This window comes from Silene latifolia, chromosome 9, assembly GCF_048544455.1.
Source record: "Silene latifolia isolate original U9 population chromosome 9, ASM4854445v1, whole genome shotgun sequence".
NCBI classification, from domain to species: Eukaryota; Viridiplantae; Streptophyta; class Magnoliopsida; order Caryophyllales; family Caryophyllaceae; genus Silene; species Silene latifolia.
This window is the reverse complement of record NC_133534.1, coordinates 34144173-34156126: the sequence shown is the minus strand read 5'-3', so window position 1 is coordinate 34156126 and position 11954 is coordinate 34144173. Positions and strand designations below refer to the sequence as shown.

Below are 11954 nucleotides of genomic sequence, written 5' to 3'. Positions count from 1 at the left end.
AATTTTAAGATAGACTACTAAATAAATATCTAGTTAATATTATTTAGTAGAGATAAAGGCTAATCTTGGGTGCAATTAAGAGGAGAATCTCTACATTGGGATTTTGGAGGATTATCCTAATATTCATTATAGCTCAAGAACAAGTACAGGTAGGAGACCTTACTTGTGCCCATAAATTCGAAATTTACAATATAAGGGACATTGTTTTTCTTATAAATCTCTTATTTTGTTATGCATGCACTAGATCTAAAGAACAAATAATTAAGAAGTTAATTAGTTCACTATTAGAGGAGTCTAATAATAGGTATATGAATCCAACATTGACTATATATGGATGTTGGAGAATCGTGAAACTGAACCTCATGTTATCACAAAGACCCAAACTGATGGGACCACTTGTGATAATAAAGAAGAGGAATATAAACCCGATGACTACAAGAAGGCCGGAAAAAATTTCAAGGTTGTATCCATACTAAAATACAGTATTGGTAGTGAACAATCTCAGCGAGCTAGTCTTGTTAAGAAAATTTCTGATTTGACTAAGGAGTTAAATAGACTAAGTAGGAGAATACCCCAAAGGTATCATATCTTGTAAAGTTTATAGAAAGTTCTCAAGTAAAGCAACTAAAGATGAAAACTAAACTTCACGAGTCTAACGAAAAATGTAAACAACTTTTTGTAGACAGAGAGTCTTTAAAAAACAAAAATTGACAGAAGCACAAAAGGTCACGAGAAAATGAGAAGGTGGTGCGGAGGTGCTAAACTTTCTAAAAAAAATTAGATAATACCTTAAAGCAAGGTTTAGGATATTCCATGTACAGTAAAAAGGATTGTAGTGCTAGAAAGCCTGAACCTTCTGATAGAGATTTTCGAAGAAGGAAATACGGTGGTTTACCTGAGTATGTTGTATGTAACTTTTGTGGCAAAACTAGACAGTCTTTTATGCGTGTGAAAAACAAGAAATTTTATTGCTAGAAATGTTGATTTTTCATCCAGAAGAGTAGACAGTCCTATTTTGAAGAAACCTGTTATCATTAAATAAGTATGGATTCGGAAGGATCTATGTTAGAACACACTTGGTTGATGATGCCAAGTTTCCTTGTTATTTGATTGTTTGTTCTTAGTTACAAATGCTTAGTGATTGAAGCAATCAAATGGACTCTCAAGAAGGCTTAGCATGATCAAGATGAAGTCAACATGAAGTCAAGACAATGATACTTCCCTAAGCCTTAGTCGAATGTTGTAAGAGTAAGTGTAACATTCTCATTTAAGTCAAGTCGCCGCAAAACCATGCAACAGTGCGCTGCATTGTGGTTTGTGATACTACTGTATGGAGGAACTTTTATACGAAATTTTTAAGTGTTGAAATCTTTACAAATTTTATATTCTCAAAGATTTAACATTTGAATTTAAAGTTTGAAAACAAATCTGAAAATTGAAATCACAATCTCCATTGTTAAATCCTCTAGATTTGTGCATTTACTTTTTACCAAAATGGTAAGGTTGGACTTGTCAAAGTTTTAAAGTTAAAAAAGATTTTTGCCAATTTTGTAAAGTGTCACATGTTGAGTGTTTTGGGAAGAGTTTTCTGATTTTGATTGAAGACTTGTGTTTTAGTCTAAAACCTAATACTTACCATCACTCAAAGGCTACCTATTTTATAATTGATTTAATCACTTTAAGTTCCACTTCTTAGATGATCAAATCCACTATAAATAAAAAGCCTTAGCATCATTTATTTCTCAAGACTTTCCTAAGCATTTATTGAGAAAATTTGCAAATCATTTGTGCATTTAAAGGTTTGTTCTTTAAATATTTACAAAACGTTTTTTTCTGATTTAAAGTCTTCGTTTGTTTTCAAAAGTTGTAAACCTCCAAGTATCAGTTCGCTGCACTGTGACATAATGAGTTTGTTCCATGATTCTCGTGTTTAAGTCTTAATCGTGATCTCCATGTTCATTAAGTGAACCCTTGAGATTCAAAGACTCTGTAAACCAGTGAGATAGAACATATAAACTCTTGAAGCGGATTAGCTTTAAGTTTGAGTGCAATCGGGGTAAATTGGCGAGTTATTTTCATTGTAAGAGTTTAGTTGTTTGAGTAAATTTCTAAATAAGCAATAAAATAACGGTTGGACGTAGGCGGGTAGAGGCTGAACCAATTTTTAATATATCGTTTGTTTGTTTATTTACTTTTACATTCTCTTATCTTGCTCCATCTCGTTCATACTTGTTGCCCGTTCTGTGTCATAGTCAACAATACTGTGACATAAAACTCTTGTACTTCCTTGTGAACTTACATTCTATTAAGTCTCTCAAGTTTTGTACCTCAAAGTTCTTCACTTAAGTTATCAATTAAATAAATTTAGAACAAGATTTTAAAAAGAGTACACCTAATTCACCCCCTTCCCCTTTTAGGTGTTTATCGTTCCTAACTCTTCAATCTATTACCTAATAAGCTGACTAAGAAAAAGGGACCCAACCTTGTTTAGGTTTCTAAATCAAGAAACTAATTGTCTTGCAGGTCAAGGAGAGAGGAAGCAACCGCGGGTTCCTCGACAGTGGTTGTTCGAGGCATATGACAGATGATGAAAATACATTTCTCGAACTAGAGGTCCATAAATGTGAAGTATAAGATTTGCTGACAACAAAAAGAGTAAGATCATTGGTATAGGCAAGGTTGGTACATCGCAAACACACTTCATCGATAATGTCTTGTTAGTTCGAGGTTTGAAGCACTACTTGTTAAGTATTTCTCAACTATGTGATCGAGGTAATAAATTTGTTTCAAGCTGATAAGTGTCGTGTTATAAAAGAAGGTACAATTAAGGTTATTCTAGAAAGCATTCGGGAAGAAAACGTTTTATCACTACTACAAATACAGGCTATAACAACGGTCAAAAACCGTTGTTATATAAAAAAGCGGACGTTGTTAAAGCGTCCGTTGTAGAAGGTTTTAACAACGGTTGGTTTTCTTAAGGAAACCGTTGTTAAAGATATTAACAACGGTTTTATGTATAAAACCCGTTGTGGAAAGTGTGACTCAATTTTGGGGGGAAAGTTATAACAACGGGTTTTAATATACAAAACCGTTGTTATAACTAAAGACAACGGGTTGTTTGTAAATAACCGTTGTTGTTTGTTCTTAAAAAATAAAAATAAAAAAAAATTAAATATTACTAGATGCATGCATAATTACGGCCCGTTAGAATTCCGATGCATGCATTATTACTGACATCACTGTGCATATGAACGGATAATATGGAATGAGAAGGGTTAGTAATAAGATTTGAAGCAGCATTGAGAGATATGATGATTATGGCACAACTTCCTAACATATATATTAATTAAAAAACAACTCAACCCACACATTGCTTAGTATAAATACATTGCATTATCTCAACTAACATTTCCATTATCTCAATATATACATCTTCAAACCCTAACTGCTAAAACAAACTCCAAATAAATAACTCTACTTAATCTTTCAAAACAAACTCCAAACTCCAACAAAATGAATGATTTCATCCTTAAGACTCTTACTATGATCGAGAACAACAACAAATTCATTCGCCTGGTTCCTCCTCCATATTGAGGAAAGTTTCAGGAGCTACCTTGCGGATGCTCGATCCGCACCGAAGCACGCCAAAGAAGATGGCTTGACGGAGCGGCGATTGCGGCTATATGACGATATAGCAATCACGAACGGAACCTCCAAATAGCCAAGGAGGAGAGGACGGATACGATAGAGGAGAATAAGATCCTCTATGAAAATATAAGAATTGCATTTTTATATATGTAATTTTTTTTTTAATTTATGTATTTATAAATATATATATATATATATATATATATATATATATATATATATATATATATATATATATTAATTATGTTTATCTTGCTTCTTCATCTTGCTTCTTCATTGTTTTACTAACTAATTATGCGAACAATACTTAAACAAATAACATAATGGTCGATAAAAACACATACATGCAAAAGAAACAAATAGAAAAAGAAAATAATGACGATGAAACTAACGGATGGCGAGATTTACCTGATAAATACAGAACGTAAGAGACGATGAAATCAACAGTGACGGCGAGAAGATAAAGCGACGATGAGAAAGAGAGAAAGAGAAAGTGTGTGTTTTGTGTTTGTTTGTCTGTTGTGTTTGTGTTTGTGTATTAAGGGTTGTGTTTTGTGGCTGCAGCAGACTTGTGTTTGTGTGGTTTATAGTATGGAAGGTATTGACAACGGTTATTAAACAACAACAGTTGTGAAATATGTTTTAACAACGGTTGTAAAAAACACCCGTTGTCAAATATGTTTTAACAACGGGTTACAAAAGTAACCGTTGTGATTACTTTTCACTAACTTTGCGCCAAATTATTAACAACGGTTGTGCATGTGTGACCCGTTGTTAAAACTAATAACAACGGTTTTTATAACCATACCCGTTGTAATGAATTTTAGTAAAATTCGCGCCATACATTCTACAACGTCTATTGTGATTTTCGTGAATAATCGTTGTTAAAGGGGCGTTGTAGTTGCCTGGATTTGTAGTAGTGTATGTTATTGATTTGAATTTACTTCCTGAAAATCCTACTACTTATATGAGTGTAACATAAGATGATATGGTTGTGGCATAGGCTAAATGGACATGTAAGTACAAAACTCCTTAACAAACTTCGTTCTTCGAATTTGGTAGAAGGTCTTCCTAACATCAAATTTAATAAAGAAAGAATTTGTGGTAACTCTGTTAACTGTAAACATGTATGTTCGCTCCACTTTAAACCGAAAAAGGTTGTAAGTACTTCTAAACCCTTAAGATTATTGTATATATATCTTTGCGATCCAATGAAGATTATTAGAAGTAAACGAGGTTATCACTATGTTACTGTTTTAGTAGATGATTACCTCAAGTTTTTTTGGCCCGTTTTTTTAGTTTCAAGGACGAAACCTTTGAGGAATTTGAAGTTTTAATGAAAAAGACCCAAAACAAACTTAGTAGTAATTTAGTGCCTATTAGAACTGACCATGGTACCGAGTTTAAAAAATTCTTCTTTTATTGACTAATGCAGGTCTAATGGCGTGAATTATAATTTCTCTGCTCCAAGGACTCCTCAACAAAAGGGAGTTGTACAAATAATGAATCGTACTCTAGAGGATATGGCATGCATAATGTTATTGTGTAGTGGCCTACCCAGAAATTTCTAGGCCGAAGCTGTTAATACTGCGTGCTACATTCATAACCTTGCGATGCTCGGACCTATTCTGGAAAAGACTCCTTATGAACTCTTACGAGGCAGAAAACCGAATGTTGTCCACTTACGATGTTTTAGAAACAAATGTTTTGTACACAACAATGGCAAAAATAGAATGGGCAAATTCGATCCTTGTAGTGACGAAGAAATCTTTTTGGGATATTCTGATCATAGCAAGGCTTATAGAGTTTATAATAAGAGAACACTTTGTGTAGAAGAAAGTTCAAGTGATTTTTTTATGAAACTAACTCACTTGATTATGATCCGGAGGATGATAAAGATGAAGACTATGAAATTGGGCTCGTACGTCAGGATCCACCTGAATTGGAAGATGGAGATGGAAGCTTAGATGGGATTAATGATAAGCTGTAGAAAAAAAAGAGAGAGAAAGAAATGCAACAGCCAAGGTAATATCAATAATTCATATAATAAATTCGAAATCATATGGAAATACATACAATTTAGAATCATAACCTAGGCATAATAAATAATAAAATTGTTAAAAGAACATCAATTTAAGCTAGGCCACTTTATTGTAATAATAGGATAACTTGTGGCGGCTTTATAATAATAGAAATAGGCTAAAATAGATAGGACGGAGCTAGACACGATGAACCAAGGTATCCAATGGATCAAGTATCGTCGTCTGACGGTGACGAATATATGTAAGAACCGACTGTAGTGTAGCTTGATTTTGGCATAGAGGTATATAAGATGCTTTCATCGCTTCAAGAAGAACTTTCTCATACTTAGCGCCCATGTCTTCTAAGGATTGTAAGACGTCATTTCGAAGATGTTCGCATTAGTATCATGGTTTTTACACACGACTTCTTCAAACCGAGTAAACTTAACATCCAATCTTCCATCAAGGCGCACCACATGAGTATGGACATTGTTGAGAACAGTGGAAAAACTGTCGATTTGGTTCTGGAGATGGTCAATTTTACTTTCAAAGTGATAAGTAGGACAATTAGAACCAAAAGGACGGTCAATTACATCATTTTGGACCATTAAATACATCTGTTTCATGATGGTCTTATTCATTACATCCGAAGACGGAACGACATAGCTCTTGAGAGACACAATCCCATACATTTTAAACACACGAGAGAACCACATTTTATAGGGTAAAATGGTATTAGCAGCTCGATTCCCACTAATCAGATTAAGAGGAAATATTTTCAACATACCGAGGAAAATTAATTTTGGCATTATTAACCTTCTCTTTGTTAAAATAAGTTTAGACAATAGCATGATATTGTTGACTGAGTATTCTCTTCGATATTTTGATTCGTACCTTGCTACAGTACATCGCAAAATAAATCCTGATGTATGTGCTCATTTAAAAAAAAAAAAAAAAAAAAAAAAAAAAAAAAAAAAAAAAGCCGTCGTAATTGACATGATATATAGAGAAGCACGTTAAGGTTTGTTGGGGCCCTTGGGGGCCAACAACTCCCCAACCCATTGCCAAATAAAGATTTAAATATACCATGGAATTGTCGTCGTTTCATTACTCTATCCTTTTCGTTTTGTAGATTTGGTCTCTCTTTTCTGTTAGGCCTATGATATCTCTACGTTACCTATGAATATCCCATACATATACACATACTCACTTTATCTTCACCAAATTCACCTTCCATAACTTCCCACCCCGATTAATTAACTAATTAATTGCTCAATTAATTTAGTAATTAATTAAGTAAGTAATTAAATGGAAAGGTTAATTAACTCATCATCAATCTCATCTTCAAAGCTTCACAATGATATCCCTCAACTCGGCCGAGTCAACTCCCATAAACTTGGGGGGTTTACTGAGTCACGCCGAGTCAACTTGGCATTTCCATTGAAACTCGACCGATTTCGATCTGGGTCGTCTTGTTTTTCGAAGAAAATTGAGCCCTTTTTGGTGAATTCGCATCTTGGTTCGTCAATTTCATGTGGGTCTGAACCAGAACCCGGTTCTGAATTGCAAGCGTCATCAGATGTTAATTGCAAGTTACAGAAGGTATGATCTTTGATTCATTTATGTTGTGTTATTTTTGAATTATGGTTATTAATGTTTGTATTTTAGATATGGATATGTTGATGACTGATACTTTTACCTTTCATATTCTGCGTGACGGGTAATTTTAATCAAAAGTAAACAAATGATTTGGACGGAGGTAGTATTGAATATGGTCTTAATTATATGTTAGGTTGATGATCATTTTCAGCATAGAAAGTTTAAAGTTTTTTTACTAATAATTAGGTCAGTACTATATTGACATTGCTAAATAGAGCAATGCAACTAACTTCATCCTTTCTTATCCTTTTCAATTTTTGTCATCTTGCAAATCAATAGAATGGAATATGATTTGCTCCTTGAATTGATGATCATTTTGGTGTGTGTAGTTCTTCTATTTCGAAATTATCAATAGTGAGATCTAATTAATGTACCAAAATCTGTAAATTACGTACACTTGTATTTTATGTACAAGTAGTAAAATTAACGAAAAGCAAAGTATTTTTGGGTATTGAAGCCCCACATTTCCGCCGTTGGTTCTTTGAAAAATGAAGGTTGGAGAAGATAGAAAAATGAAATTGATAGCGTCCGTATAAGTAGAATGTTGGTCTTCATTCAAATTTACCGTAGAAAAGAAGAAACGCAGGGTAGGTGCAAGTTTGGACTTTTATGATTATGAGCGTACTTATGGAGCGCTATGGTCCTAATTGGTGTGCTTTGCAGACGAGTAAATCATGTATGACATTTGTGTAGTCGTACTTCACTAATGCTTAATAGATGCGGGGTTGGATATCATTCCTTATATTTATGGTACTGATGAGCATGGTTGAGGATTTATCTGAAGGTTGTAATTCTCCGTGATCAGTAGGGTTCTGAATAAGTGGAAATGGTTTGATAACTATGCACTTATACTCTTCTAAATTGAGAGATTGCGGAAGATTGTAAATGAAACAAGCAAAACATTACTCTACCATAGTTAGACATCAATCTACCTTTGGTAGTCTAGTACAATGAAGTTTTTTCCATTTCCTAGTTTTAGGGAATGTGGAGGGAAGGGGGTAGAACAACGTGCCATGGACACTAATCTTCAGTTACAAGCTCGGAATTGCTCATGTCCAAGCAATCATGTGCATGTGAATTTATGATCTCCTACTTAGGGAACACTTGGATTGAAAGTAACTACTAGTAGGATAATAAATATTAAAATATACGAAAATCTTAGGGAAGTGATGACGGTGAAGCGAGGAAAATGGGTGGTGGACGAACTATAAGCCATAGTTGAGGGTGATGCATTATTCCAAGGCAGGTAAGTAACTATTTGCTGGAAACAATATCTAGTAGCAAAATTAGAGTAGAGGAAAGATGTTATCCGGAATCAGAATAAAGAGATGGTTGTGGCATGAAATATATATCACTGTCTTAAAGTTGTATTTGCCCCGTATATTACACACAACTTTTTCAGCAAACGACCCTAGGGATATACAACCGCTCCGCTGCAACTTCCGGTGTAGATGGAAATGCAATGCAGATCAGCCAAGCTGAGATTAATGCCAACACTAATTACCAGAATGTGAAGTAGAATATTTAGTAAAGAGAGTATGTGAGTTAGTTTTGGACGATCTATACAAGGCTAAACCGTAATTGCTAGAATGGCTAGAATTAGAAAATGAGGTAAGGGTAGGGGCAGGGGCATGCAAAAAGATATTGTGCAGAAGGGGATATATGCGGCAAAGATCTCTGAGGGTCTGCAAAGATGCACTTCTTTAAGCTAGCCCGCACCACAGGACCTCTCCCAAAGCCCGAGCTTGAGACTTGCAAGACACGTGTGCTCGCATGTGGTTGGTTAAATACGTACCACACACTTATCTGATAATAGAAGGTAGAAGGTCTTGTATAAAGACAAGAAACTATTGTTAATGTGGGACAAAACTCAAGTGTAAAAGCTTCTTTTGAAACATAATTTCCAACAATATACCTCAATGGAGGTAATTATTTTCTCCTCGTCTCCCCTTGCTCCTTCCACTACAATCTCTATCTACCCATTTCCTTTATTTGACCACTATAACCCTAGTAATAATTATCCTCTAATTAGTAAGCTAAAGAGACGGACTGTTCGCAAGCTGTTGAGCATCACATTTTCAGCAATATCAATCCTTAGGAATTCTACTAACTAGTGAACCCCCTCTGAGACTGAGTTGCTGCATTTCTGAGCTATACAGTATTGTTAGATTCAACCATGGTATCGCTTGTAGTTGAATTACTAATTGATAATTGAGAGCGACTGAGGGAGATTAACGTCACTATGGCGTTATCCTTGTTATCGTGAGGTTATAGGATGATGCTTCTTTTGGCACCTATGGTAACTAATAGAGTGATTTATTAGTTGAAATGCACATATCCTAATGATTTACGAGGTGTGAGACGAGCAAAATGATGATCCTATCATGCTTAGTCTACTCTTGTCTAGTTCCTTTCTAGAACTTGTTGATTGTTCTCCCTTTGGAGGAGTAAGCCGTCAGTGATGATAATTACTACCCTGAGGGCTGAGGCACAGTTGGGTGGTGATAGTTCAGTGGTTAAAACAGATGTGAGTCGGGAAAGAATACCGTTATTATGATACAAAGATTTATTCATGAAAAGCTCTGGTTTTTGGAGGAACATGTTGCTATTCGCATTTGGCGATGTAACTTCTCAGTATTCTGTACTTATTACTCCAAATTTTGTTTTACAAAAAAACTCTTCGTACAGAAACACCTACTTAACAACTACGGAGTATATAAATTTTCTTTTAGTAACAACCACAATTTAGGATATAGCTATAGGTGTCTAATGGATTTTTGCAATATCTCAGTGTAAAACAATAACTCCACTTTACACACTCTTTTGTAAGGCAACAATACACTTGGTAGAAATTTCCGTTTCTTGCTGCATTATTTTTCTGTTGTATGTATGACTGAGGGAGGGTATTTCCATCTTAGACTAGGGGATTATGCCAATGAACCAACTTTTGCTGTATACATGAATGATGGTAATTCTATAAATAGATTAGGGGCTTATGTCATTGGACCCATTTTCAGGTAATCGCCATTGGAAAACTTGCTCTGCTTTCAGCTCTTGCAATGATAGTGATTAACCCAGCCCTTCCACTACCAGCTTTTGCAAGCTTCCAAACAGCCACCAAGGCCGGAGGTGCAGTTGGACGAGGGCTCCTTCGCATTGAGTTACTAAGTAGTGCTTGGACTGGTTTCTTGGCTGGTTGCTTGCACACATTATCAGGTCCCGACCACCTAGCCGCCTTAGCCCCTCTTTCCATCGGCCGTTCTCGATTAGAAAGTGCTGCCGTTGGAGCCCTTTGGGGATGTGGCCATGATGCAGGTCAATTAATTTTTGGCCTACTCTTTCTCTTACTCAAGGATCGCCTTCACATTGAAATTATTCGAACTTGGGGCACAAGAGTGGTAGGCTTAACCCTTTTGGTCATTGGTGCAATGGGTATAAAGGAAGCTTTGGAAATCCCCGCCCCTATTATTGCCACCGAGAATGGTGAAATTCAGAACCCTCTAGTGGGGAAGAAGAAGATTGGGTTTGCAACTTTTGCCACGGGGGTTGTGCACGGGCTTCAGCCCGATGCCTTGTTGATAATTCTTCCAGCCCTCGCATTACCATCAAGGTTGGCGGGGGCAGCGTTCTTGGGTATGTTCTTGGTAGGGACGGTTGTGGCAATGGGTGGGTTTACCGTATTTATTGGGTCGTGTAGCCAGGCATTGAAGGAAAGAGTCCCTAGGATAACAGAGAAGCTGACCTGGGCTTCCTCACTTGTAGCTATTGGCCTTGGGTTAGCAATTATTATGAGTCAATTTTTGGGATTTAGCTTGTATTAGTCCTAGACAACAAAGTATCGATGTTGATTTTCTAAAGAAATTTCATTTGTATTTTTTTCAAATCGAGATTTTTGTGGTGCATGCTTAGATGGCTAGTCCGCCGATTGCTCCAGAACCGCGTACCAACGTACTCCGTGGGTACTAGCTCAAGAGTTAAGATTGACTACTCCATAAAGTAGTAGCCAACTAGCCATCTCCATGTCTTCCAACTAGCATTCTTCTTTTTGCTTGATAGAAATGGTTTTCTTATTTGGCATTTATGTAAATTGAGGGTATAATGTGTTATGAGACAACCTAACACGTTTCTCCTTGTTTAATGTAAACCCCCCTCTTGTTTTATGTAACTATCCTTGTGATTTGTGAATGTAGTTATTAATCTCTTTCGTGTGCCCGTTTCGGTAAAAGAAAGTCGGTTTTACAATAAGATATTGTAAAATTGTCTTTGCATAAGACCTTGTGCTTTCAGCGTACCTTCTGTCTGTGAAGTACAAATCCTTGACCCATTTTTCAGCCTGTTAAGGATTCGGCTATTCTCGGTTTTCCGGCTGAACAAATGTCATGTCAAACCGTGAGAACAGGACAGATTTTGGATCATTTATCGGGCAGTTGGACATCCAACCTTCTCCTCTAATACACGATTAAAATAATATTTATTTTTCCTAATTGTTTTGACATTTTTCTAAAGGAAACGAATTTAATTGTAAATCAATGTAAGAAGAGAAGATTGAAGAAGGTTAGAAGGAAAAGGTCGATAGCATTTCTCCCAAATAGGCCGGATGTTATAGCAGGAGGCCACCCACCATAT

At 35.8% G+C, this 11954-nt stretch overlaps 1 protein-coding gene across 1 annotated transcript; it reads left to right on the top strand.

Moving 5' to 3' along the window:
* The first annotated feature begins 6706 nt into the window (after nucleotides 1–6706).
* On the top strand, nucleotides 6707–11522 carry LOC141599540 (chloroplast protein FOR GROWTH AND FERTILITY 2-like). The gene is made up of 2 exons (XM_074419576.1): nucleotides 6707–7271; nucleotides 10346–11522. Exons 1-2 carry the CDS (start codon nucleotides 6978–6980, stop codon nucleotides 11147–11149), a joined length of 1098 nt encoding a protein of 365 aa, XP_074275677.1. The 5' UTR covers nucleotides 6707–6977; the 3' UTR covers nucleotides 11150–11522.
* The last annotated feature ends 432 nt before the right edge of the window (nucleotides 11523–11954 follow it).

What these genes read in the sequence shown, in the direction of transcription:
- LOC141599540 (XM_074419576.1), top strand. Translation starts at nt 6,978, where the DNA reads ATGGAAAGGTTAATTAACTCATCATCAATCTCATCTTCAAAGCTTCAC. An exon ending in TTAATTGCAAGTTACAGAAG is followed by an intron (nt 7,272 to 10,345) that starts GTATGATCTTTG and finishes ACCCATTTTCAG; the next exon opens with GTAATCGCCATTGGAAAACT.